The sequence below is a fragment of the Thermobia domestica genome, chromosome 3 (assembly GCF_964235325.1).
Source record: "Thermobia domestica chromosome 3, izTheDome1.hap1.1, whole genome shotgun sequence".
NCBI classification, from domain to species: domain Eukaryota; kingdom Metazoa; phylum Arthropoda; class Insecta; order Zygentoma; family Lepismatidae; genus Thermobia; species Thermobia domestica.
This window is the reverse complement of record NC_137456.1, coordinates 36,600,882-36,628,758: the sequence shown is the minus strand read 5'-3', so window position 1 is coordinate 36,628,758 and position 27,877 is coordinate 36,600,882. Positions and strand designations below refer to the sequence as shown.

The 27,877-nt window shown below is 36.9% G+C and overlaps 1 protein-coding gene across 1 annotated transcript in view; it reads left to right on the top strand.

The window, feature by feature from the left end:
- Window positions 1-1,325: 1,325 nt before the first annotated feature.
- The window catches only part of LOC145680283 (putative inorganic phosphate cotransporter), a 112,931-nt gene continuing 86,379 nt past the window's right edge, over window positions 1,326-27,877 (top strand). Inside the window, exon 1 of the mRNA XM_081750641.1 lies at window positions 1,326-1,855. Within this exon, the coding sequence (XP_081606767.1) occupies window positions 1,717-1,855 (139 nt within the window). The 5' untranslated portion in view covers window positions 1,326-1,716. The remainder of the gene's footprint in view (window positions 1,856-27,877) is intronic.

The window sequence follows — 27,877 nt, the reverse complement described above, 5'->3', positions numbered from 1 at the left end:
ATAAGATAAACGGTGTTCAAGGTTGAAATGTTGTCACAAAATAAATTCTGATATAAAATTCCGAACATTTAAAACGAACGTACATCTTTTGTCCAGTGATCTTAGATTCAGTTTATGGCAGCGTTTCCCAACCAGTGTACCGCGGTACACTGATGTGCTGCGAGGAAATCGTAACAAAATTATTAATTTTATAGTAATCAAATTACAAAATGTACGGAAAAATGTATATTTCTATTTTACATTACTGTAAACCTCTACTATGAATCTGCAATTTTAAGTTTCGTGCTGTGTTACTTTTCTGTACATTTTTAATGTTGAAAAAAGTATTTATCATTGTTATGACCATTATTGCTTTATTGTTGCAGACTATTTCGTAACTTGGAAATTGAAAATGTCATTCAATCTCTTCGACAAAGCAAACATGCATAAAAATTACCTACATTTGTGTTTTAAAAGTAAAAGAGATTTGTTTGTTCGTTCGTTATTTAGTGACCTTCCTTCTTAGTAAAAGGTTGGATACCGTTTCCGAAAACGAAAGCGTATTTTTAAAAACCCGAGTCCAATATTTCATTGCAATTGTCTTTTATTTTTAAATTAGAATGAAAACCAGCAATCGAGCTTTCTTCTCTGTGAGGTCAATAATCACAAAAAAAAAAAAATAATAATAATAATAATAAAATAAAATAAATAAATAAATAAATAAATAAACTGTATTTTATATTTACAAATAATAATATCTATAAGTGTGCCGCGAGAATTGAAGTTACACCCGTAGTGTGCCACAAGGTGAAAAAGGTTGGGAAACGCTGAGCTTACGGGCTTGAGCAAAATTTTTAGTTTTAGTACCTTTTTATTTGTTTGACCATTGCAAGAATAGCTTTCAGTCCCTGTTATAACATAACATCAATCATTACACCTGTGACATTGAGAAGACTAGCTACAGTTGAAGGTTTGTCACGCCAAAATGAAAAATGAGTTTCAGAAGAAAGGGGGAGAGGGATGAAGACGTGTAACAGCAAACACGAGTCAGAGAGTTCAATTATATAAACGGCTACGATGGACTTCCGGTCTTTCAAAGATAAACATGTTAGATAAACAACAAGTTCTCAAGCAATTTTATTATTCTTTGAATGACCATTATAATAATAACAATCAACGTTAACGCATCTTCTGGAGAAACCTATACGCACTCGTTTTGCGTTTGCAAACAACATTATCTTCTCCTTTTTGCTTCTTCGACTGTCTTTTGTTTTCAGTTCGCCATTTTATATATACATTCAACATATTGGTCACATTATACACAGTCGATAACGTATTAGTTTTTGTTGCATATGTCAACAGTATAATGTGTACCATAGAAAACATGAGTAAGTGTAACCAAATACATTGTGTTGGCGATAAAAAGCAGTTGAAAATTAACTGTTTGAGTCAGCTCTGATAGATTCAAACACAATATAACCAGACCTCATTGGCAACGAACAATAGCAAAAGAAAGAAAGAAAGAAAGAAAAAAAAACATTACTGCATTCAAGTTGACATGAGCCAATCCATATGACGTCTTCAAGTGTACCGATTATGTTTTTTTACTGTGTATGCCAGTTCAGCTGAGGACGTGAGTTGAGTCCTGTTAAAGAGGAAGCACTTGGAAGAAATCCTCTCGAAAAGACAACCTCTCTCTCGAATGACCACGAAAAAAAGATTGACTTTATTTTCAAAATGGTTGGACGGAAATTCAGTGCTAGCTTACCTATAGGGAGTGCTACGGGTCCTGACGAGCCTCAACAAAATGGGTCCAAAAGACCCAGCGCCGCTGAATTGGAAGAAATTCCGCAAGAAGAAGTTGAGAAACCTCAAGGTAAGTTACATTTCAGTATCTATATAGGTTATTTATGTTGTGGTTTGCTCAAAAAATGATTCACGGGACAATTAGTAGCAATAATAAACACAAGTTTTCCTCTTCCTGATAAAGGCTTGACTATGCACGGCCGAGATAATAGTTTCTAACAGCCCATGGCGATTTCCTTCCACGTTCTTTAAGAATATCCAATGGAATACCAAAATAAAAAAAGGAATTTGAGACTCCCTGTGATTGACTACCGGAATAATTGATTGAATTGAAATTGAGCGTCCATTTTCCGCACAGAGGCTAGCCTATATGAGAGATGGACCTACAGTTTAACGTGGAATTCGAACCACATGAGGTCCTACCGGGAATCGAACCTGCATATCGCGCTACAAAGACACATGCGGTAACCATACAGCCACTAAGTACAGTGGCTCTTCACTGTCCAGTTTCTACATTGTGATATTTTACTTCCTCACACACAGTTGCGTTTTTTAGGGGCTACCGGGCTGAACTCCCGCCCCTGCTTCCAAATAAAATTGTTAGTTTTTCACATTCCTCGTATAGCAATAATTCTTTTTTTCTTACCATTTCTACGAATTTCATTACCTTTCTTTTTTCTTTCTTTCGTCCATTTTACTCTTCTGTTTCTTTTCTTCGTTGTTACTTTCTTTCATTTCTCCTATCATACTTTCGACCGTTGTTAGTTGTGTTTCAAGTCTGCCGTCGTCAGTAACACCACACCTAAGAGGAGCTGATAAGCGAAACTGTTGTTCCACACCAACTTGTACGGATATCAACATAACGGGACTTTAGTTATTATAGCAAAAGAATATTTATCGTTTAGTTATAAAGAAAGGTAAATGTTTGAATTAAATAAAATCAAGAGAGAGGAATAGAGTAGCCTGGAAAGGTAGGTAGGCCAAAAAGATGCTTCCTTTTTCTTCTATGAATAGAATAAAAGGTTAAATTCTCTGCTAAATTTTTGTGCGTATCATATCACGTAAGATTCACCAGTCTGCAATTCTTGCCACTAGAACTGCAAGCAGTATATCTACTTCAACTTCAACTTGTCTCAATATTTTGTTTCAGGTTAAAACGCACATAAATAAAACTGAATATTTCAATTTTTTTTTTTTTTTTTTTTTTTTTTTGGTTCTAAAATGAAATCAGCTAAGTTGAAATGAGATTACAAATATTCCACGTGTGTTTGCAGGAGCGTCATTTCAGATTTGCCTGGAAGGTAAGATCCTCCACCGAAATACGAGTTTCACGTTTTTTCCCAGTATATTAGTAGACAATTGATTAAAATATATTTAATTCTTAAACTCAGGTGGGCAATTGCTTCCCCTGCTTCCCCGTGTTGAGCACAGCCCCCCGAAACAAAACAAAATCCTAAATACGCCACTACTCACACAGTATGGAATATGGAATATTACAGTGCGTAGTTGTTACATTTAATCAGAAACTTAATGAGTAACATGTATCTTTTGTTAAATAGTTTCATTAATTAATCTTAGATGACGCAAACAATTTGAACTTTGGATTTAAACATATGAGTATCGTAAAACTTTTTTTTTTTTAAATCACATTTTCGAATCAAGAAATATTACTCATAATAGGCTAAGTGATTTATTATAGATAATTCTTGATTTAGTACAAACTAATATTCTCTAGAGAATCGTTCAAATTCTCAATGTATATTGTTTTATATGGTTTTTATATTACTCATCTAAACTGTGACTGGCTGAAAAATCATACTAATGGGAGAAAAGGCATCATGACTTGTATTTTCACTTTTGTTTGAATTTCGGCTCTGGGATACTTCATTGCGATAGCGGACTCTAGCAACAAAGAGAGTCAATCGGTTCTCGGCAGTGATGCCCACCCGTGCGAAAAATCCCATTTTGTGGGATTTTTTGACATTTATTTCTCGAAGAGAGGGGGAGGAGGCAATCGGGGCGATCGCCCCTCCCAGAAGAGGAAGCTTTCTTATTTTATATATATAAATAAAACCCATCCCAAAGTTTGGAGCCCTTAAAAGTAGCAGTATGACAACCCACCGCCCCCCCAGAAGTCGGTCCTGGATCCGCCCCTGCTCGAAGAGAGATAAACGGAATTTTCGTCGAGATTGGCAACATACATATGAGATTTCTCACACTTGATGCTCAGCAATAACATTTTCTATTGTCAAGAAGTAGACTAAATGCAGTGCAGAAGTAACTTGTGATTCTCAGCAAACAAGCTCAAAAAACTCAAATTGTGCTGTAGTATTTCACTACTAAAATTTTAAAAAAGTAATGAATGGATGAATTAAAATACGAAATGAGAAACAACCACCATAGAAAATGTTCCACAAAAACTGACTGTAGAATAAAGTTCTTAGAATATCGTTACATTCATTAAAAGGTAATCTCACAGAAGCATAATCTAATAATAAACGCTGGCAAAAATGTACTTGCTCTCGTCCATATTTTCAATTTTCTCTTTTAATTAAGTAAAATACTTATTTATAAGCTATTTGTAAATGCAGAGATCGAAATTTACGAATAGGCTAGTTTACTTATATTTTGACGAAAGGAAGTAATATGCAATATTTTCCACTTATATATTCATTCTGTAATTAGTTTAACATGGGAAATTTAAAAGCAAAATGGGATTTTCTGCCTCTCTAGATTTTGGGATTTTGAACCATTTCAGGTTGGCATCACTGGTTCTCGGTCGACATACAGAATTACCAGCTTCACTTTCTACAAATCCAAACACTTCGCGTGCACGAACTACACACATTATACACATTGGACTTTCCAACTGCACTCGACACTTTTCTTGGGAGAGAGAACCAATAGCGACCGCATCTAAACTTAGAGGTAGGCATTCATCTACTGAATCCACGTAATCTCCTGAACGTGTTCGGTCACGTTCCCCTTTGACATCAATGGACATTGAGAATAATCCACAGAATACGAATACTACTGCGGGGCCTCAGGATCCTCTCTATCCTTTCACACTAACAGATTATAATAAAAATTCATAAATCCTAAAATGATATTTCGGCAATTCATGTAATACATTCCTATGGTATGGGATGCTCTCGTCCAAATAGATCCTACTAGGAATGGGTACTTTCTGAAATCAAATGATCCAAATTTCGGAATTAGCATTCGCAATAAAGCTTCCCGATGAAATCGGGAAGAGCAATAAACTCACAAAATTGACAGAAGTGCGCCAGAAGTAACCTCCACCAACTCGGCAACTACCATTTCTCTCTGTGGGTGTCTCCTCCGAACTAACTGACGCGGAAATTCACGAGGAATTAGCACAAGAAGGGATCTCAGTTGATAAATGCCTTTGCATTCATAATAATAATAATAATGGTCCTACATACATGGTATGCGTTCTTTGTATACGACATTACACTATTGGCCACTTCTTACGATTTGGCGCACCCATCTATAAGAAAATTCACAGAGGCGAGCCATGAAAAACTCAAGGACCATTGCCAATTTGTTGCGAAAAATGCCAGGTATACAAGGACCACGCTACCTCTAAGTGTTCAAATCCATCTAAATGTGGATACTGCTTGGGGCTACACGAAACCACAGTTTGTCCGAATCTTCGAGGACCACCTAAATGCAACACTTATGATAATGAGCTTCATCCCACCTGCAGCTATCGCTGCAAAGTCAAACGTGCACCAACTCCTGAGCATCCAGAACTAATTGTACAACAGAAAACGGCCGATACAACAACTCAACCGACTCAATCCATATTGCCTCCGCTAACCGTCGAAGATCTCCGCTATATCAATTTAGTGTTACAAAATATATATTTCCATTCCAGCGAACTCATATCTTACACCATTTGAGGAATACATTAATATCTTTAAATTTAACGAAACCTCTTTAAGACCGAATATGTTAGCCCACATTTCTGGTTATCAACTACAGCGTCAGAATTGTCACGATCATATGGCATAGGCTCAAGGCGGAGTTGCAATAGATTATTCTGCGAAATATCCAATTACAGCATACACTCCTAAAATTTTAGATGATCTCCGGAATACTTACTTTTCTCTTTATACTTTTCAACATTAATAGCTATATTCGACCACGCCAACCTATGCAACTAAAAGATTTTCGATGCTTAACCTATAACTTTCGTAATATATCATCATGGCGGATATTAATATCCATAGCCGTTGTGCTCGCAGAAAAGCAAATTTTCAGCCATATTTAACTGACAGACAATCTTCAGCTGCATCTTCATTTCCTTCCTACGGACACCAGATCAATCAGTTAGACTACACTGGGTGTTGTCATCACTTCCATGAATCTCCTTAATGACTGCCAGCTTGAAGTTCTAGATTCGATTGGCAGCGATCACCATCCAGTAAACTAACATTAACGCGAGGACAACCTCCACAACCTTAATTGCAGCATGACGTGTTCCTAGATTTGACAAAGCGAATTGGCTTCATTTGCGGCAGAAGATCCACCACTGTCTTTCTACTATAATACCTCCTGCTACCGAGCCAGAGTTGACTTCCCATCTTACTTCTCTCACTGAGACAATACAAACTAATGCTAATCACAACATTCCAACTGCTCAAGTGATTCTCCACAAACTAAAATTACTACCGACGTATGTCACTCTCATACAAAACGCTCGATAACATCTCTGTGAATGTCATCGAACAGGGAATGATGCGAATCTTCATCAACAACGCCAATGGCAAAAGCGGTTCGTAACTATCTTGTTGCGTGTAAACGTCGCGATTGGATTAGGACTTGCAACATTTTATCCGAGGAAGCGCATCCAAAGCGATTTAATCAACTAGTCGACAAGAACACCACGAAAACTTATCCTCTAATCGCAAATGACACTTTTCTCTTCTCAGATGAAGACAAAATCAATGCTTTTGCTACTTACAAGCGAAGTTCGGGAGAAAGCACTCGCCTCCAGATAAACTAAGCATACCATTTGAAAGACCAATTCGTGCTGATTACAACAAGCTAATAAAATTCCTATACGGTTGAGAACTTTTTGAGAGATTCAGCTTGGAATTTTATATGAAAAATGTGTATATATGCATTTAAACGCTTTAAGTACAACTTTATCAGCAACGAATATTAACATGATGGTTTGAACTTGCTAATGCTTGATCACTGGGGTCCATGCACAGACAAATTGTCCATTGCAAGATGGATGACGGATGACAAAGACGTAATGGTTGAAAATATTCTAAAGAACTGCACACGATTTGTACAACCATTTGATTTGTTTGGATTCCGACCAATCTAAGATTATGGCAGAAGATTTGTACATAATACGGAACTTCTTCATAGTGTAATGTCCTAACGAGACATTCAAATAAAGTCCGTGTCCATGCTAATGAATCAGTTCCGATCACAGCGATACATTGGATTGCTTCCGTTTGCGTTCCACAAGGCAGGTTAAGGAACACATTATAAACTTTTTGAATCATCTGCCGAATTTGATTTTCGCTTTTGTTATGCGAACTGTTCCCTTGACGGATGCAACGCAATTGCACATACAAAATGTTCATGGTGCAAGGAAGTCTTTTGCCTGAGTCATTTCTTCATAGAACATAAGAACAACAGTTATTAATTTTCATCTTTAACCTATCATTATTGTGAACAGTATGATGACTAATTTTAACTAACAAACCCGTTAGTTATTGAAAAACAGTTTTTTCTGTTACCTCCAATAGATTTCAACTTGTATGTTAATATTCATTGCTAATAATGTTCTACTTATGTGTTTAAATGATCATATACTCATTTTCTCATATAAACTTTCAAGTTGAATCTCTCGAACAGTTTTCAACCATACAGGAATTTTATTAACTTGTTGTAATCAGCATGGATTGGTCTTTCAAATGGCATGCTTAGTTTTCTTGCAGGCGAGTGCTTTCTCTCGAACTTCCCTTGTTAGATACGATCAATTTTTACCCCAACAGCTGCCTCTAAGCTCTCTGAACGAACAGATATTTCTTGCACCCTTGGTTAACAACTTTCCCCATGTCATTGATGCGGAACATCCACTCACTGCACCTATTACTAACGGTGAACTCCATACTGCCCTAAAGTGAGAAAAGAACATATTGTCCCTGGGATTGATAACATCCTACCGACATATTTAAGAAGCCCCTTATCAGTTCTACTACTTCTTGTAGCGATATACAACTTCATTCTGAGAATTGGTTTCTATCCTGCTGACTGAAACGTCTGAAAAATATGTTTCATAAACCAAAGAAGTCTGTACGTTCTGTTTGCTCTTACAGACCTATTCAACTCAAGTCAGTATTTAGTAAAATACTGGAGAAAATTCTTGTCTACCGATTTCATAAGTATCTTGCGACAACTATTCTGCTGCTCGTCCATTAAGCAGGTTTTCGGCCTATATTCTCAATAAATGACCAGCTACTTTGACTCAAAACTATAATTACTAATTAGTATAATAAAGCATTCCATGCTTGCCTCGTTGTCATGCATTTAGAAAAGGCATTCGTTAAAATTTGTCATTCTATCATTCAAGTTCCCATTTTACTATTTGAGACTAGTCTATTCTTTCCTTACAAATCGCATTGCTTATGTCACAGTTGGTAATGCTCTATCTTGACCTATTTTTCCGCTTACTGGAGTTCTTCAGGGTTCAGCTCTCAGCCCTTTATTATATATGATTTGCATTTCAGACACCCCTTCAGTTCCACGCATCTTTTTTTTCACATTTCAATATGCTGACGACACAGCTCTTGATAAAAATATCCAACAACTTAATACTCTTTTACAAAACACTCTCGATAATTACATCAAGTGGTACTAGAGATGGCATTTAACAATTAATACAGAAAAGACGCAAGCAATCGCATTCTCACCTCCGAACAGACGTTCCAGACTTTACAGAAATACAAATCTCTTGCAAGTAAGTGTTGATGGATACCGTGTACGCCCTACCCCTACTGCTACCTACCTAGGCGTGATTTTCAATTCAAAGCTCAGCTTGAGTGCCCACCTAAAAAACTAACAGCTAAGGCTGACATTCGTTTAAATCTATTGCGTAGTCTCACAGGCACAACTTGGGGTCTGAAACCTGAAGTGTTACTTCATACCTATATGGCGTTCTTCTGACCCTTCCTTACTTTTGGACATATCACCTGGAGCAATGTTTCTGCCTCATATTACGAAAAACTCTGTATATTGGAGTGACAGACCATTCGAGTAGGCCATTGGAGTGACAGGCCATCACACTAAACTTCCGTATCCCACATGAATATACGGAATATACGGACAGAGATTTTTCCTCTCGTGGGCAACGATATGTAGAGCTAATGTTAAGAAAAATGTACCAGCGAATCTTTTCCCCTAGGAATACTTAACCATATTTATTTAATAGATAAGAGGACATGGAAATAATTTAAATCATGTAGACACCATACAATATAGTATATAATAGATAACATGACAAATTGAAATAGAACGTATCCTATATACAGGAGTATATGTTACGTACTCCCTTCCTGTTTACCGTTCTTGTGAGATTTCCTCTAATTTTGAATTGACTTGATTTTAGAGTTTAATTTTTCCTTAGGCTATATGAGACGTGGACCTACTGATTAACATGACCTCCCGCCGGAAACCGAACCCAGGTCTCCCACGCCAAAGGTGCGTACGCTAACCGATCTTTAATTTTCAAGCACTAACATAATTTGAGATTTTACCAAGGAGGGAGAGGGGGCAGATTATCCATCAACATAAAAGTTTCATGTTTCTTTCTTATCTTAAGTTAGTGAGGAGTATGGTGGCTCAGTAGTTGAGAGCTTACCTCTGGTGTGTGTGTGGCCCCTGGTTTGATCCCCAACCAAGTAATCCGTAACTTTTCTTGTGGTACTCCCGTTTCGTCCCATATGCTCATTCCACAATGATTCACTTACCTTAATCATCTTCCTTAGCTTAACGAGTATAATGGAGGGGGCGTTAAACTGAAATATAAGTATTAGTATTTTAGTGTACAATTTACTAAAACAATGCGTTTCTCAAACTCAGGGGGGTCAATTCAGAGGCGGATCTTGAAGGCAAAAAATGGGAAGGGGAGCCAGAACTCAGATTATGATAAATACATCAGGGGTTTACTGTAAACTATCAAAAAAATATATAAATCATAGCTTAAATTATTTTTGTCACTCAAAAGCTGGGGAGGTATAGACCACCTCGGCCCCGGGCTAGTGTCAGTTGTTCCTCCATGTTCTCCCCAAATGACTAAATTGTATTAATAACAATAACAGTAAACAACTTCATCAATACACATTGAAGTCGGGCTTTTTAAAATCCCAGCAGAGCAACGTCAGGACGAGGACATTTTCTCTGAAATCAGAACTACTCCTAGAAAATCGGGACGTGTGGTAATCCCACAAATAAGAGACGGAAAAAATGAAATCTTTAAGTTTTACGTCCCACCGTTATGCTGGCTAGGCTAAAGGAGACCGTGATAATGAGAAATGAATGAAATTAAGAAAGTAGGAGGTAACGGGAGAACCCCGAGGAAACCCACACACACGGTGTTTGTCCACCACAAATTTCACTTAGTCCGAGCTGTGATCGAACCAAAGACCTATCACTTCTATCATTTTTACTAACTGATTCACCGAACGTGCCTCATTAACTTGCTTATCTACTTATTACTATAGTGCTGCCCAAATGTCTTGAGCCGTGGCAAAAATGCGGACTAAAGCATACTCTCGACACCCACGCGTTGAGCCAATAAGGGTTCAGCTGTTGCTCAGCAAGACAGCCTTGCAAGCGTCTACGCCAAAGAGAGTGGAATTCCTTCAGCCAATAGCAGCGCTTGGAACGGATGACTAGGTGTCAAGTCAATATGGTATATCTGTACTTTCTACTTAATTTTACTCGCTTTTTACTTGTGTAGCTCGCTTTACCAGTAACCTAGAACGACATTGACAAGAAGAGAGAAACATCGAGGACAGTTAAAACTGCAAAGGCTCTCCCATCGGAAATCGAACCCGGGACTCCGCACACCAAAGGTTAACGTGCTAGCCACTAGAGCAGCATGGAGGACTACCACTGAGCCACCACGACCCCCATGAATAAGAGAAGGATTTTTCACTCTAACTTTTGAGAACACTTTCTGATTTTCATAAAACGATTTATTCATCCCTATTTCATGAGGTTAACATTCGTGAATGCTGGAATGTATTTATCCTTACTTACATAGAAAAGAGAAAAATGTACTTTCAATGTGCATCGCAACATTAGCTAATAATAGCTGAGAAACAGCGCGTAGCTTTATTTTCTCCTTTTACAAAAAAAAAAAAGTACGTATATAAATTCTTTTAAGTATTGTGAAATAACCTGGATTTTTATGAAGCAAAACGGCTCAAAAAAAAAAGTATGAAATGGAATCGTAAGGAATTCATATCTTTTATACGGAACTGTAATTCAAAAGAAACATTATTCTCACAACTTTGATATGAATGAAAAAGAAACGTCCTTGAGGTACCGTGCATCGTACAATCGTTAAAACCAATTTAAAGAGAGACAAAGTTACTGATAAGCACAAAACATAGCATTATGTTACACAACAAAGAAAAAAAATCACAAGGGAAGTTCTCAACACAACACACATTTATTTATGTTATACCAGATATGTTTAATTCATTATTTTTTCTTCCTTAGAAGGAAGAGTTAAATTAAGTTCTGATGTAATTTAATTAATGGTCATTTTCAAGAAGGTGTCATTACACGTGGTTCTGATGCTATTTATGTGTATACGTCGACTTTTTTTTTTTTACTTTTATTTATTTAGTTATTTATTTATTGCATGGATGTCAATGACGACATCAGCTTTAATTTTTGGGAAGGAATCGGGGAGGCAAAGACAGTCTTTTGAAGGAAAGCCTTTTTTTTTTTTTTGTACACCGGAAATAATAGTGTTATAATCTTTGACCTACAATACTATACAACAGTGGTCGTCAAACTTATGAAAATTCTGAGCTACCGTAGCGTTTTAAAATCCTACTGTAAACTACCAACCAAAAGAATTACCAACATTTTTTTTAAAATCTTACATTAGTTTATTCCTATGAACATACATTTCTAGTAGTAAGTATGAAATCCAACTATCCAAGTTAGCAAATGTCTAATGTACACTCATGTCCAAAATTATTGTCGCATGTCTATAAATATGTTGTTCTAGGAATATAATTTGATAACAGATTTGCCCTGTATTACTTATAATGTTAGTATGTATGTAATCGGCAAAGACATGTATGTGGCAAATTGCATGTCAAAAGAGCAGTAAATAAGAACAGTAAAACGAAAACAAAATTTTCCTGTCCATTTAGCATTGTAATTTTCATATTTGTAATTCTTTTCCTATGAAATTTATCACAAATATACAATTCCCGGTTATACACGTAGTATCAATATTAAAAGTACCCTGCAAAATCATTATCAAATTATATTCTTACAAGAAGACAGTTATAGATATGCGACAATTATTTTGGACATGAGTGTACATACTAAAAGCATAACGTGCACACAACCACAAGCGTATACAATTAAGTGTGAGATAAGGTGGGCGTTCACCTGGTATACGGGGTCCTGGGTTCGATCCCAACTCGCGCCAAGTGAACTTTGTGGTGGACAAACACCGTGTGCAGGGTTTTCTCGGGGTTCTCCCGTTTCCTCCAACTTTCTTCATTCCGCCATTCTATTCATTTCTCATCATCACCGTCTCCTTTAGCCTAGCTAAGTGTGGGACGTAAAAGTTAAAGATTTCATTTCATTTTTCCGTGAGATGAAGCAGACGGGCAGTTGCGCGGGGAAAACAAGCAGTTGCTGTCATCAGCGCCCTCTGTTGTTAGCGTAAGCTCAGAGGAGGAATCACAAGGTTAACCAGACGGAGCTTTAATGCAGTCTACCCGCGAACTACTAGTAGCTCGCGATCGACGGTTTGGCGATCACTGCTATCCAACATGTCTGGGGGGAGGCAATTGAGGGAGCGGATGGTCACCACCCTCTTGCCCCTCTTCTGCGTCGTCACTGATAGGTATTTGGTATTTATAAGATAAATCACATCTTTTATCCTACTTTTTTTTTTTTTTTTTTTTTTTTTTTTTTTTTTTTTACAAATCTAATAGACCAGTGGTCTCCAAACTGGGAGGGAGCTTTCCTCTGAGAGGTGTAAAAGAGCACCAAAGAGGCAAAGGCTACTGAAAATAAAATTAGCTTCAAAATTATTTTTAAACTGCAAAGACATCAGATTTTTTAAAAAATTGATGTTTTACCACGATTACGTAAAATTTGAATTGAACAAAACTCAACCTAACAAACAAAATGGGATTTTGTTTTATTTTCATTTCAAATGTGTTTAGCAATGTTAGTCAAAGGAAAGTTAGAGAAATATATTAAAATAATAACTACAATACCAGTAATCAGTGGCGTATTTACGATTTTGTTTCGGGAGGGGCTTTGCTAACTTTCGGCGGGGGCTTTGCCTGAAAATGTGAAAATTCTGTAAGATATTTCATATACTTTACTATAGTAAGTAAGATTTCGGGGGGGGGGCTTAAGCCCGGAAGCACCCCCCCCTAAATACGCCACTGCCAGTAATCAACCTTCTAAAACATTTAATCAAAGTTCAGTGAAAACTATAGATGATTCAACTGTCATTTTATTTATTTAAGAAAAACTCAATTCCAATAAAAGAATCCTTACATTTTTCACGAAACCACATTAAACTCCAAAGTATGTAAAGTTATAATTATCCTGTCTGTAAAGTTATAATATCTGTGTGAAAGATCTTACAAGGGAACCTTCCGAAAATGATAGTTGCAGTGAAAGATGTGTCCTATGCCAATTGAAAGAGCTGTAACAGAGATTAGCATTCCCCAAAAATTAGTTGCCCATAGCAATAGGTTCAAGAAATATAAAGGGTGGAAGTTCGGGAAACAGCAAGGTTGGACAAGGGGGGGAAAGTGCAAATTCCGCTAAAAAGGGAGGCACGGCAAAATACAATGCTGACGAGTGATGTATAGAAAGAGACTTGCCACAATAGGGAACAAATGAAGGCCACCAGTGGGGTTAACAGTGTTGCCAACTGCAATGAAAAGTACATGTTTTGCAAAGACCACTATATGAAGTGAGTGCAATATTCAGTGACAATCTGTCATGTAGAACATAAGATATGACGTGTATAATCAGTGGTACAATCTAACAAAAGAGAATAGAAAAAACAGAAGTACGAAAAATACGGAAAAGACGAAGTTGGCCATAATGCGCCGCATTTGATCACGAGCTGTGCATATTAGAATGAACAAAACAAGAAATCACCAACTATGCAGAAAACCGACATACCTAGAGTCAAAAAGAAAAACGAGTTCCAAAGTTGGCAGCACTGGCCATGAAAATCCAGACAATTCGAATATAGTTAGGTCACTCGCTTCACAAAAAGAAAATTTCGGCAACAGGCATTAGCCTTCGCATCATTTGTACATGCTCGTCCACATTGTACGTGCAATTGTTCGATGAGACAATGGTCCAAACATAAGATACATTTGCAGTGAGCACAGCGGAATACTGCCAATCCGTCATACATGGTACAATGATCGCCTGTGAATGTCTCGAAACAGTACTCTAGAGGTGTCGGAACCTTTGGTGGTCTTTCCATCACATATCCACACCTGCAGAAAACAAACATAATCAAAGGCTTGATCTGCTGTGTGTTGCTGTCTGCAGTACTATCACCGCCTATATGATATATCCAGAGTGTCCCACCTAACTCTGCGACTGAAATAGTTTCAAAGCGAAAAAAATGTGACTCATCCAGTTGTGCAGGAATGTATCCATATCAGCGGGGGACAAACTTCTGTGAGACGCAAGTACCCCCAAGTCCCCCATCATAGTGTCCCAGGGGCCAACTTCAAAATTTCAAATAGCACCATCGGTCGAGTTATATTTCTTTCGATAAATCTTAGAATATGCAACAGCGCATATCAGAAATATTTACTATATGGGATTTCAAAATGGCCGCCAAAAATATCTGCTCGGCGACAAGAACAACGTGCATTTTTGGCGGCCATTTTGAAATCCGTGCTTCATATAGCAAATGTTTCTTATAGGCGGTGTTGTATCTATCCAGAGAAATATCATCCGCCCCCTGTTCCCATTTGAAATGTTGCAATTGACTCCACGAGCCTTATGATGGGGGCCCTAGGGAACTTGCTTCTTACAAAGTTTTCTTGGCCCTCGACATGAGTACATTCCTGTGCAATTGGATTTGCAACATCTCTTTTCGCTTCGCAACAATTTGAGATCACAGTGTTCGATGCCATGTTAAGACACAACATATATTTGTGGCGGCCATTTTGAAGTAGCAAATGTTTCCTATAGATGTTGTTGCACATTCCATGATCTATCGAGAGAGGTACCACTCGGTCCCTGCTGCCATTTGAAAGTTTGATGTTGGCTCCTGGGGCCCTATGATGGGGATCCTGGGGGCACTTGCTTCTCACAGACTTTTATCACCCCCTGACATTGGTACATTCCTGCACAACTGGATCCGTCACATTTTTGTTCGTTTCGCAAATCTTTCAGTCACAAAGTTTGGTGGGACACCCTGTATATTTCCACATACGACTCAACCATGACATAATGTTCACTACTTCTATTATCGGTTGTTGGCTCAACCCAACAATTTCATGTTCCCCGACTTGACATTGCTTCAATCACTCTAGCATTGATGCATTCCGAGTGATGCCTGTTACCGGAATTTCCTTTTTGTGAAGCGAGTGGCCTAACTATATTAGAATTGTCTGGATGTTCATGGCCAGTGCTGCCAACTTTGAAACTCATTTTTCTTTTTGACTCTAGGTACGTCGGTTTCCTGCATAGTTGGTGATTTCTTGTTTTGTTCATTCTAATATACACAGCTCGTGATCAAATGCGGCGCATTATGGCCAACTTCGTCTTTTCCGTATTTTTCGTACTTCTGTTTTTTCTATTCTCTTTTGTTAGATTGTACCACTGATTATACACGTCATATCTTATGTTCTACATGACAGATTGTCACTGAATATTGCACTCACTTCATATAGTGGTCTTTGCAAAACATGTACTTTTCATTGCAGTTGGCAACACTGTTAACCCCACTGGTGGCCTTCATTTGTTCCCTATTGTGGCAAGTCTCTTTCTATACATCACTCGTCAGCATTGTATTTTGCCGTGCCTCCCTTTTTAGCGGAATTTGCATTTTTTCCCCCTTGTGCAACCTTGCTGTTTCCCGAACTTCCACCCTTTATATTTCTTGAACCTATTGCCATGGGCAGCTAATTTTTTGGGAATGCTCACCTCTGTTACAGCTCTTTCAATTGGCATAGGTCACATCTTTCACTGCAACTATCATTTTCGGAAGGTTCCCTTGTTAGAACACATTAAAACTCTCGCCACACATCTGACATATATTCCGGAGACATCAATGTGTTGTGACACAACGGTTGAGAAACGCTGTTCTAAGGAAGAAAGATTGCTATACTGGGTGACCAAGCTCTATCAAGGACAGGCTCGGTTCGGTAACAGAGGCGGTGTTCCACAGCTCTGCACTGGGCGAGCTTTTAAGTTCGATTTACCGACTGTGTATCGTTGTATTTATATGTTTTAGTAAATACGTTATTTTAAGAAAATAACAGTAAACTCCGAGTTATTTAAAGATATAATTCTCTTGAATTACGCTTGTTTGTAAATATGATTATTATTATATTTTGTGTTGCTCGGTCCTCGGGGCATAGATGGCCATTTTGCACTGGGCTCGTGCTCACTTGTCTCAACTGAGGTCGCGCTCACTTCTATCAACTAGGCTCGGATTCACTCGGACTTGCGCTCACTTCTCTCAACTGGGTTCGGACTCGCTCCAGTTCGAGCTCACTTCTTTCAACTGGGCTCGCGCTCACTTAATTCAACTGGGCTCGCACTTACTCGGGCTAGCTCTCACTTCTCTCGATTGGGCTCGTGCCCACTCGGGCTTGGGCTCATTTCTCAATTGGGCTCGTGCTTGGGCTCAGTTTTCTCGGTTGGGCTCGATCTCACTTGAACTCGCGCTCATTTATTTCACCGGGGCTCACGCTCACTTCTCTCAGTTGGGCTCGCGTTAGGGCTTACTTCCCTCAGTTGGGCTCGCACTCATTTGGGCTCACGTGGACATTTCATTCTGAGTCGGACTCACTTGGGCTCGCGCTTAATTATTGAGACTGACCCCAGTTGAGCGAAAGTGTAGAACTATGACTCGAAGAACCATACAGTTCGTATTTATACTGAAAGAAGTTGAAATAGATAATGATGAAGGATTATTCAATGCATATGCATCCACATCCCTACAGGGGAGGAACCTGGAGTCAGATGTGCTAAACGTTTTTCATGACATGAAAATGCAATTTCAAAATCAAATCAAACTCGAAAATTTAATGGATGCTTGAGCCTCGGGTCACAATGTAGTCGGCCCATCTATAGTTGACCCTTCTTACCGATAACTATATAATTTAACCCTGCTTCTATCATTTTCCAACTGTTCAAAGCTAATGCCATAGATTTATGAATAACACCTTTGCTGTTTCATAACATTGATCTACGCCTAGAAATATTTTTTTTAATTTCCTCTTGTTTTGTAATAGTGAAAAAAGTAGAGATTTTTTTTTTTTTTATAAAAGGAGTATTTTAAAAATGGACCCGCTAAACATTTAGCTACAATGGGAGTTAGGAAATGCACATTCTGTGAAATTAATAAGTTCTTGTAACTTACTATAAAAAGTAAGGTTTGTTTCACAGATTATGTAATTTCAATCTTTTTGTTTCTTGACGACTTGAAGACTGCAGCACTTACAAAGCAAAGCCTCATATAGAGACAATCAATCCAGCTACAATCTTAGACAGTCTGTAAAATGACAAAGATAGTATTTTTTTTTTCTGATTTAATTTTCATTATCATACTTGGTCATATTATACCGATTTTCTTTTTTTTAAAATATGACTACTCAATACGAACAATAAAATATGAAACGGAATTGTACGTGTAGATTTATAAATGTAGTTGGACTTTCTATTTCATTAATAGTAGCTAATTATTTTTCGTCGCAGCTCAATATGCTACACAAAACATCTAAATTGCTAAACAAATTAAGTTTGTTTAGCGGACACGGTGGCTCTGCGCTAGGGAGCTTACCTGTGGTGTGTAGGGTTCATGGTTCGGATAATGGCCAAGTAAGTTTATGGTGGACAACATTGTGTCAGTGGATTTTGTCGAGGTACTCCTGTTTTTTTTCTTTTTCAAATTCTCATTTCCATCAATTATTCAACCATCATTTACTTGCCTTAATCATCCGTCTCCCTTAGCCTAAAGGATATAATCGTGGGACGTTAAAGTGAAATATTTCATTTGCGTTTGTCTAGCACTACGAAAATACCAAAATATAGGTTGTTTATTGACCGTGAGCGTCTCTGTTTTAGCTTCGAGGGAATTAGAGGTGGCCTACAGTCAAGGGTGCCGATCCCGGGGTGGGGGTAGGGCCAGGCCCCCCAAAGCTCATGTGGGTCCTCCTACTGTATTTATGAATATACAATATTTGGCATAATTTGAGTGCAATTTGTCTTAAAATCCTCATATATATATACCTTCTGCATCTGAATGCCCCCCCAAATTTTCAGAGAAATCGGCGCCCTTGCCTACAGTTGAAGATGAAATCCGAGTGACCGTAATGCATCGAATGCGCTCCCATCGAGAATCGAATCCAAGACACCTGCGTCAAAGGTTTACGCCCTAGCGACTAGAACAGCAGGGAGAGCACAAGGAAAATGTAGAAGAAAGATGATATGTATCAAAAAGAGAAATGAAATTTTTCAGTTTTACTTCAGGGTAATTGAAATGAAACGGTTGATTAATCATGACGAATAACTCTGAAACAAATGAATGGGAAAATGAAAACTAATTGAAATTTTACAGTTTAACATCCCACGATTATATCCTTTAGGCTAAGGGAGGCGCATCATGAAGGCAAGTGAATGATGATGGAAGAATTGGTGGAATGAGAATCAGGGAGGAAACGGGAAAAACCATGAGAAAATCCACGGTCACGATGTTGTCCATCACAAACTTACTTGACTGGCGATTGTACCAGGGACCCCATGCACCAGAGCCGCACCAAAGCGCTATGCCATTAAGGGGGCAGACTAGTAAATATTTTTGAAAAACTAATAATTTTTCTTTTTCCGTTTTTTGTAAGCCGAAAGAGGCAATAAAATGTAACCTACCACAATAATAGATAATGTTATTCTACACCTGAAAATACGAATCGGAAGACTTTTCAGTGTTGCCATCCATAGAAATTACAGTGTGACCAGAATTTGAATTACTCAAAAATCTAGGTTAAGGCAGCGACTAGAAAAATGAACTCAACGGGAATTGATGACTTATCATGCTGTCTATGTTCCTTGTTTACTACTTTTTAAATAATGTCTCTATTTATTTTGTAATAATTTATTTATTTTGTAATAATTTATGTAAGTTTTATGAAATAAATAGATATATTATTTAAAAAGTAGTAAACAAGGAACATAGACAGCATGATAAGTCATCAATTACCGTTGAGTTCATTTTTCTAGTTGTTGCCTTAACCTAGATTTTAGAGTAATTCAAATTCTGGTCACACGGTAATTTTTATGGATGGAAACACTGAAAATTCTTCTAATTCGTATTTTCGGGTGTAGAATAACATTATCTATTATCGTGGTAAGTCACATTTTATTACCTCTTTCCACTTACGAAAAACGGACAAAAGAAAAAAAATATTAGTTTTTCAAAAAATATTTAGTAGTCTGCCGCCTTAAGCCACTCAGGCACCCTAGAAATGAATAGAGAACTATGTGGTAGGAAATGAGAGAAGCTCGATTTAGTCGCACGACCACGGACATGATCTTGTGCACAACAAACTCGCTTGGTCTGGGATCGAACCGGGAACTTTTTAGTTATTAGAAAAAAGCAACCTCAATCGACTGTTACTTTTCTCTTTTTTATACTTTGGATTACTACTAAACTCAACAGGAACAGAAACACAGAAACACTTAAGGAAACATGCTCTTCAGAGGGACTCGAAACTTCATTAGATTTCGCCTCACGAGCGTCTGCTTAGAGTCTTAAACTGCTTAAGTACACTACAGTGTCTCATAATCATGTCTATAAACATATACAGTGGACGCTCGGATTCAAAAGAGCCCCTCACTTCGCGAAGAATTCGATTTACGAACAAGTTTTATGAACAATTATTTTCCCTCAGCTTACGAACAATATTTCGAAATATGAACATACACACACGAATGTACTAAAAATTCCACACGCCTACGAGTGGTTTCGCGCATTTGCCATAAATATTGTGCCAGAACCTTGTGTCCAAAACTACTTTTCGTTCTTTTTTTGCTCCTTTTGTGACTTTCTAGCCTTTATTTTATTTTATTTAGTATTTACTTACTTGTCTTTAAGGAGGTCATAGTGGTTCAGTGGTATGGTGCTTATCTTTGGTCCCTGGTTCGATCCCTGTCAAGTAAGTTTGTGGTTTAAAACATCGTGTTCGTAGGTTTTCCAAAGATACTCCAGTTTCCTTCCACATTCTCATTCGACCAATTCTTCCGCCATCATTCACTTGCCTTAATCATCCGTTTCTCTTAGCCTAAAGGGCATATTCTAATCATGGGACGTTAAACTAAAACATTTTATTTGTCTTTAGAAAGGATATTGTTGTTTGCACTCTGTATACTTCATCGTAGAGAGACATCTAAACATGTAAAAGAATACATACAGTATTGTTTCTTTGGAAAATGAAATGAAATTTTGAGTTTTACGAGTTATGCCAAAGGAGACGATGATGGTGAGTAATGAATGAAATGGTGGAATGAAGAAAGTGGGAGGAAACGGGAGAACCCCAAGGAAACCCACGCACACGGTGTTTGTCCATCACAAAGTTCACTTGGCGGGGGCTAGGGTCGAACTCGGGACCCCGAGCACCAGAGGTGAACGCTCTACCACTGAGCCACCGCGGCCCCTCTATTGTTTGTTTGGCTAGAATGGATTAATTGTATTTACATAAATATCAGTATGAAAACTAACTTCAGTTAAGGAACATTTCAGTTTATGAACAGTGTTTCGGAACGGATTAACTTCGTAACAATTGTTCCAGGTACATGAGACAAATTTATTATTGCAGAATTTGTACGACTTGAACTCCCGTCGTGAAAAACAAAGTGTTGTGGTTTCCTGTATACGATAATGATAATCAGCTTGTTTTCGAAGTAGTTATTCCACATGAACTTTGATCTGAACAAACATTTTTGGTTAAGTTCACTTGGAATAGTCCAATATCTTCATAAGTCATCATTGTCTTAACCACTTCATGACTGTTTATTTGCAATTTATTTATCGTCTGCTTTAAATTGTATAGTCGCATTCTGTTAAGCACACAAATTGACTAACATCGAATATCCTCATTATTGCTGTACAATTATTTCACTATAAGATGCGCCTTTAGAAATACAATGTATATAAATAGTTAACTGTGAAATTTGAAAGAAGTAGTATTTTTCGATTATATAGTGTTGTCTACTGAAGTTACTGAAATAGGAAAAGAATAACATTTTAAAAAATTTATCTAAAGTGTTACGTCTAGCTAATACCTTAAATTATTCGGAAATATCGAGTTTTTACTATTTCCTCGTAATTTATACTTGTTAACATTAAGATATTAATGAGAGCCTCATGACTGCGGGGCAACTAATGAGTAGACCATATATCATATAAATTGGGGATTTTTGTTGCCTTACCCTTGATTGCTTTCAATCTTAAATTTAAAAGAAAACGGGCGCCAAGTTTCATAAAAATCATAGTTTTAACTTAATATTTTCCCTAATATATATATTCTTTTGAGATGAATTCACCCCCTTGGAACCAACTCAAGGGCGCCCATGTTCTGGTTTCCAAGGGGGGCAAGTATAAGCGACGTTTCAAATATAGTTTCAAATTTTTCTGTAACTAGTGTAAAAATTCTATTGGGTTTTCAATATTCCCAAGTACAATTTCCTCTTAGGGGGGAACGCCCCACCTTGTCCCCCCCGATGGGTGCCCTTGAACCAAGTAATTTCATTCAGCCGTTGTGGTGGACAACATCGCGTCAGTGGATTTTCTCGGTGTACTTCCGTTTCCTTCCCCATTCTAATTCTATCAATTCTTCCATCATCATTATCTTGTCTTAGTCATCCGTGTCGTTAGCCTAAAGGGCATAATCATGGGACGTTAAACTGAAAGATTTAATATCATTTCATTTAATCCTCAACTACTTCGAGACAATAATTATCGTGTCTCAAAGTAAGAATACACCTACTATGTTTTATGAAAATTCACATTTTTTTAACTCAAGTGGTCTTGGAATGGAACTTTCTTTTATGAAAAAATTCAGTATTTCTTTTCGACCGATTTAGACTAAACAATGTGATCTCTTGGGCAATCTTAACCGTTTAATTGGCAAACATTGATAGGATTATCATTAAAATATTTAGTTTACTTTTATGGTTGAACCATGTCCAGGGTTGGCAAGGTAATTTACTTGTTACGTATTTTACGTAAATTACGCGTAATTTACTAGTAACATACATCATGTAGAAAACCAGTTTTTTACGCAGACGTAGAAAACTATATTACTTTCATTAAAACTAAGATCATTTTTAATAGTCGGTTATATTGTAAGCTTAGTTTTCTTATTTAAGCATTAAAACATTATTACCGGTATCTTCTAAACATTATATTTAAAAGTAATGATTTCATGCCAAATCATAGTAATAAAAGATAATTTTGGATAGCCCCTCGCCGGCCCACTACTACTTTCCACCTATTAGCGCACACACAAGCACAACCACCCAACATATAAGCACACACATTAAAAATATGTGTTGGTTCGGATATGTTTGAAAGTATCAAGTAACCTTTTGATTATAACAATTTATTGTTATACCTTTGCAGCTTTTAATATAAAACTCGAAACATTTCAGTATACTTTGAAACTTCTATTAGAAAAGAAAAAGAGATTGACTGTTAGGCTCATTTCACCTTCATATTACACACTAACACACACATAACTGACACGAAAAGTACTGATCAGAATATTGAAATAATGAAATTTTAGAATAAACTGATTTGTTTTTCTTCCACGTCTGAACGATACAAAATATACCACTTCACTTAGCACTGGGACATATTGAATTTTCGATGTAAAAGTTATTAGATTCTCATTTTAAACACACACAACTGAAAAATATAAAAGCACCCAACAGAACATTATACTAAATTTTTCGGAATGAACTCATTTATTTTGCTCTTTTCTTCCAAGTCCAACAACAGCACTTAAATAAATTACTTCCCTTAGCATTTGACTATCATTTGAACATTTAATGTAGACATTTTTCATGCTCATAATAAATAGACAAAACTGAAGAAAATACTCAACAGAATATTGAACTACTTGTTTCTTCGGTTTTTTTTTTTTTTTTTTTTGAAAGAAACAATTTGTCATTCTTCTTAGTTTGAATACTGAATATATTTCACTTGGTTCCAATAAAACTGCGTATATCATTTCATTTAAAACTTAGCCATTATTTTAATTCTAAAAAAAATGTTACATGCCATTTCCATTATAGTTTAGTACAATTCGAACACAATACTCTTAATCACACTAATATTCATAACTTGAGTGGTCTTGTAATTTGAGGGTGTAGTATATTTGAAGTAGTTTCTTCGAACGTTCGAAGCTGAGCCGGTTTCTTGTGACGTTATGGACAAAGGACCAATTTGAGAAAAAGTCTTTCAATTTGCGCTGAAGATGCTAGGATGTTCAGTAACTTCATAGCAAATTCCGACAACTCCTTATGTTACCGAGCAGCGAAATACCAGAATGTGCGTGGTGTTGTAATTCCCTTCTTCATAAGTTCTTCAAAATTTCCACATTTTCCCCGATATTGCTGGTAGCTAGTTATTCCTGAAGAGCCGAGGTTTTCCAACAGAAACTCCTGTACTTGTTCGTGATGCTTTTCTCAGACATCACAGAAAGTCGTCACAAATGGAGACCACGAAGGCTTACCATTGTTGTTATATTGCACAATAGTTTCTTCCATGGCTTCTCTGGCATAAAACTTTTCTCGATTAGAGAGGGTTTAAAACATGAAACATGATGAAATGGGTTTTGAACAGTCACGCGTGCAAACCGTATTATACAATGCTACTTTACAAAGCCAATACAAAATTCCCAGTTTATGCTTACGGATTAAGTTTTGCAAAATTCAGCTAGATTCCACACAATTTTAGGAAGAATTTTTTTAAAGCTCAGCGCGTAGAAAGTTTTCTTTTAATTTGTAGACCTGTTTCTAATTTTTTACGTACTTTACGTATTTTACGTAAATTACGCGTTTTTTTGCGTATTTTACACGTCACGTAGAAAACCTTTTTTTACGTGTAATTACCCAACCCTGACCATGTCTTCCTGACCGTAATTTCGTAATTTTTAAAGTATTTTAGTACTTTGGTTACAAAATACAGGGTATTTATTTCAAAGCAACGTTGATACAAAATAGGTCTTATGTGTAACTACTGAGCAGCATTGCCCTATTGTGGTCAAATATTATAAAAACACTCTCAGTAATTAACAACAGGTTCGTTGAAATAATTTCCTACAGAGCAAGAAACCATAAATAAAAAATAAAAAAAGAACTTTCGCAGAACGTATGAGATAAAGCTTCTACAATACCAAGTTTGTCTGTCCCCTGTTGACGAAGATTAGAAGCGACCTGCAAATCATGTATATGAATATTGTATGAAAGCAATAATGCCAATTAAATGATCACTGAAATTACAATTCGTACCGATAACGCAATAGAATGCGATGTTGCTTGAGAGCAACACTGCCCAATAAAGGGTTTAAAAAAGTATCATGTTGTTTTACCATTTCGGAGGTCTTTTACGAAAATTGTCGTGGAAAATTATTATTTTTTAAAGATCATATTTTGCATATGGACAAGCTTTTGACTTAAGGCGAAATTTACTTTTTACTGCTTATAACTTGTCATGAATTTCATACAACAATTTTCATTATACCAATGAAATAAAATTTAAAGAAGTTGATGTGAAACAGACGACGGGCACATTGAAATAAACACACATTGTGGTGATTGGTAAGAGTTTCTTTATGCTTAATTAAATATTATTGATTATTAATTATCAGTTACCGTCCCTTGCAGCAGTAAGGCTACATAAGACATTGACCTAGAGCTTAACGTGGGATCTGAACCACGTGAGCTCCTACTGGGAAGCGAAGCATTGTCCCCCACGTCAAAGACGCGTACACTGATCGCTTAGCCAGGAGGGTATTCCACTTCATTGAAGAAAACTATATTTCAAGTATTAGGGTGATGCTGTATATACCATGTAAAAAAATGGTTTTTTTCAACTTCCAATTTGAAACAGAAGAATAAAACCATGGACTAAAGCTCACACAGACCAGAGTTTATTTAGTTTTTTCTTATGCTCGAGGCCAATTGAGCCTGGACATCTATTTAAAAGAAAACGTGTATTCTATACAAATCTGCAGGAGTTTTATTTGTTTGGCGTGGTATTTTTTTTCAATTGGTAATGAGACCGGAAGTGCCAGTAGATTTTTATATTTCCGATTTTAGTACAGAGTTTAGAGTGGAGATGGAATATTTTTGGGGCGCTTAATTGACAGTGGAAAGCCGTTTTTACTTTAACAATCATCATTAAAACGTAAGTAGTTGCTTGTTTTTGCCACTTCCTGTTTTAATAGAGAGTTTACAGTGGAATTGGACAATTATTCTTCAGACGCTTAATCGATTACAGAAAACCGGTTCTCGCTATATATTATAATTTTTATTTATGGCGACCAAAGCTAAACCGGAAGTGATGCTGGAATTTTGCTACTTCCGGTTTCAATACGGTATTAAGAGAGAGAACATGGCCCTATTCTTAGAACGATAAATAGATTCAAGAAAACAGCTTTTTGTCGTCTATTAGCGTTTTAGCTCTATATAGATCATTATTGAAATTTTTAAATTTATAGTGGATTTTTACCAGTTCCGGTTTTAGTAAAGAGTTAAGGATGGAGGCGAAATGAATTCTTGGGACACCCAATCGATTGCAGGAAATCAGTTTTCACTATTTACTACCATTTCTTCCCCTATAGTGATCAAGGATGTTATAAAATAGAGGATCTGCCCATAGGTATCTTTATCCTATTAATTCAATGAAGCCAAAAAAACACGACTCGCTCGGGAGAGTAATACTTCCGCAAGTACGTTTTTTCGCGCGCTACTCTAGCCAGCTGTTTTACGCGCTATCCTAGTCAGTTGTTTTAAGTTGGTCACAAAATCTATATCGTTTAGTACAAGGGGAACAAAACGAGCCTTATATCATGGAGTACAAGGGCAACAAAACGAGCCCTGACGGGCTTCTAACACGTTCCTACTACTACTATTACTACTTATCTGCACAAAAGTAAGTAAATCACATTTTTGAGTATTATTTTCGTATTATTTTAATTTAAAAAGTGTTATAAAAATGTTAAAAAAATTCCTTGGGCCGGGTTTGAACTCACGCCAAAAGAGATTTTCATTACTAGCATATAGCGCTAGCCCACTCGGCCACGAGGACCGACAAGAGCAATCATCTGAATTCTGCTATTTGAATGCAACTTGGCAAGACATAGATAACGCCAACCAATCAGAACTGTGTTTTCCGTTCCTACTTCCGGGAGCATTACTCTCCTGAGCTAGTCCTAAAAAAAACAACCGAGCATGGACACGTTTGATCGGCTACTCTCGTTTCCACCATAAATGTCGGCTCAAAACATTACGATCTTATTGGCCGGAGGAGGCAGAGTGGAGAAGGCTAAACTGTGACGTATGGCCTCACGGTTTTGTTGTATAGGCAGATTCTCTATTTTATAACATCCTTGATGGTGATCAACATAAAAACAGTAAATATTTTCTAACCACTTCCGGTTTAAACATTTTTCTCAATAAATATGATTCTTAATTTTTCGCCCTCTACATCTTGAGACAGACAGATGGACACAAGGACAGGCTGAATATATATATTAGAGTTTTGATAAACCAAAGTCGTTGGTTGATAAACGAGTGCACACGAGCTATTTCAAGGTCACTTTATCGATTGAATGTATGTACGGGAGTACGGAACTGGATATAATGGTAGTTCTTATCGGACAATGAAACTTTTTATATTTTATAAACTCCGGTTTTAACTCTCTTAGTTTATGGAAAAGAAGAATAGAAGTTCTCCAACCATATTAACTGTAGCTAATTGCTTTAACGAGAACATCCCACAGAGCTTGATATACATAGATCGTAAACGACCATTGTAAGGAAAGCAATCAAGATATAAATGGAAGTGCAATAACCATTACCAAGAATCCATTGTATTTACAATTTACTAACGTCAAATTATATGTTTCCTTACTCAAGTGCTACATTAGTGCAATATCTTTTGAAAACAAAAATCTAACGAGTTTTTATTTATCAATTTGACAACGTTTTATGGTTCTGTTCATTCTACTTCCTAAGAAATCCATAGGTTCAACACCACAGAAACAAATACCCAAATATGTTTATTTGTTTGGTATTATATTTGGTGACAAAATACTGTATCGTTCTTGTACACTTACCACTTACTCAACTTGATCCACTCGGCTTTTTTTTTAAAGAATATCAAATAGTTTGTACTGCCACTTAGCTAAGAATCCATACATGTAAAGTAAATTGAGAGAAGATGTCTACTGGGAAAATTTCAAAACATATTGTACCACTATATGAAAAAAAAATCGCGTATCCTGTAAATGATGTTTTATAAAAAAAATACCTCCATTTTCTTTATATGTTTCAAACG